Source organism: Solanum pennellii, chromosome 11 (assembly GCF_001406875.1).
Source record: "Solanum pennellii chromosome 11, SPENNV200".
Classification (NCBI taxonomy): domain Eukaryota; kingdom Viridiplantae; phylum Streptophyta; class Magnoliopsida; order Solanales; family Solanaceae; genus Solanum; species Solanum pennellii.
Window position 1 is genome coordinate 13,868,905 of NC_028647.1, and position 2,203 is coordinate 13,871,107.

General features: G+C 29.7%; 1 protein-coding gene across 1 annotated transcript; it reads right to left on the reverse strand.

Annotated features, from left to right (window-relative positions):
• Positions 1 to 781: 781 nt before the first annotated feature.
• Positions 782 to 1,671, reverse strand: LOC114073888 (adenylate isopentenyltransferase 5, chloroplastic-like). The gene is made up of 3 exons (XM_027912702.1): positions 1,526 to 1,671; positions 1,102 to 1,289; positions 782 to 948 (listed from the first exon to the last, which is right to left on the reverse strand). The coding sequence occupies exons 1-3, from the start codon at positions 1,669 to 1,671 to the stop codon at positions 782 to 784; spliced, it is 501 nt and encodes a 166-aa protein (XP_027768503.1).
• Positions 1,672 to 2,203: the final 532 nt, after the last annotated feature.

Consider the following 2,203-nt stretch of genomic DNA (forward strand, 5'->3'; position numbering starts at 1 on the left):
AAGTGTGGGTGCCAGTCGCGGCCCGTTTTGGGTCGTGACATTAAGTCTAATTCCATAATAGGGAAGTGAACAATTGTTGATAACTATTTCAATTACGAGTATTTGTATTGACTTGTGCACCATATAATAGTAGATAAGGACTTTATTGAATAAGGCTTCAATCACCGTGATAGAATTAGGTAGAATATATTCATTACCGATAGATTATAAATTTACTATTTTATCTTCTTTGTCTATGTAACATAGTGAGTTAAGAATTCTATTCTTTAAAATCCTTTTTGGGTGGAATCTTCCCGAACATTTATGCTGATTTATTATTTTATCACTCTAGTAGCTTGACATTATGAGTGATCTCATGTAATTGTGTACGTACGTATTTGTATTAATATATATTCAATATAGAAGACTTGGACTTGGGCTTGGATCGAAACTTAAAATAAATATTTCATCTGTAGATAAGAATTTTTTTTACAGACAAGAGTAACATTTATAGAAATAAGGGTCATATCATACACATATATTTGTAATGCGATAAAAACTGTACAAAGTAGGTCAAAAATTAAAGAGACCAAAACAGAAGACGGCGATGATGATCGTTTTTGAGAAATCTCTTCACAATATCTAGTCATGGTTGCAAAATAGTATTCGTCCATGCTTCGTCAATATCTTCTTTGAAAACGTCCGTAGCAACAATATGATGCACCGACCACATTTTCTCGCTTATTAATCGTTTAATCTTGTCAAGTTGGTTACAAATTAACATACGAGTATTACGCTGGATTCATGAAATTGATGTTTGAAGAATCATCTGCTTTGATTCATCATCTCCGTCTATATTTGTTTCTTCCCTTAAATATATGTCCATTTCAGAGACACCGATGGACCGTCGGATTCCTTTGGTGGAATCTGCATTTGGAATGAAAATATGTCGCACCTTATCCACTAGCCCTACATGCAACACAAATTTAAAGAAGAGTTTTATTTAGTAGAACATATATTTGATAACAAAAAGTATTATTAAAAAAATTATATAAGAAAAGTTTTTAGCTAGTTGCATGATAGTATAACTTTATTGATACATAAAATAATTACAAAAATTACCTGCTTTCACCATTTGATCAACCCTCATGTCAACTTTACGGTTCAAGACTGATTTCTCAACATCAATCCAAATAAAGCAACTATCACACTTATATTTGAACATGAACACAGGATCTTCCACAAGTTTCTCAATATACGAATTTGACCCTCCATCAATAATTGGAACACGTTGAGTCTTCAATATTTTTCTATATAGACGACAGCTTGTAAACAAAATTCTTCAGCTGTGAAGTCTGAATCTGGTTCAATTTCACCTAAGGAAATGTGATCAAATGAACTTTCTCCGAATTGAAAAAAATAATTTTTTAATAGTAAAGTATATTTTCACTAGAATCTATAATTACTACTATAAAATTATCTAGGTAGTCATTTGATATAAGTATTCTTGAGAATAAACATATATACCTAACAAATAGTGTCGTACACCTTGTTACTCAGTGTGGTGATCTTGCTTGTAACAATTTCAAGTCCCTTGTATACTTGTATTTTATCCGAGTTGATTATTTCTCCTCGAAAATGGGTGGCAAGGTCAACAGAGAGACGGGATTTTCCCGTTCCTGTGGCCCCCATTATGAAGATCACTTTCTTCTTGTTAAACTCTCCATTGTTGATGAAAGTATTCATTTTATCTACACCAAAAAAAATAATAATTAGTTTATAATAGTGAATTCATAAAGTCAGACAATAAAAAATCTTGTAAATATAAAGCTAGTAAGTAGAAACCTTGCTTGACTTGGAATATACCATCTAAAAATATAAAATTTTCTTGGTGGTGGATGTTAAAAAAAAATTACTTTCAGCTTTTATTGTAAAATCTTTTTGTGGACTTATTAATTGACATATTAATTTCATAATTACTGATATATTTTAGGATAAGAATGACTTTTAAAAGTTTATAGATATGTCAACTAGAATTTTGGTAATTATTATTAAATATATTTTAGGATAAAGTTATTAGTGTACGTTAGATCACATAGAGCTAGGCTTTTATAGTAAAAATGTGATTTTTTATAGACTTATTAATTAGTAAACCAAATTAAATATATATAAATTCATATCTTTTAGAATAAGAATAGTTCATTAAAAATTTAGAGATATGTCA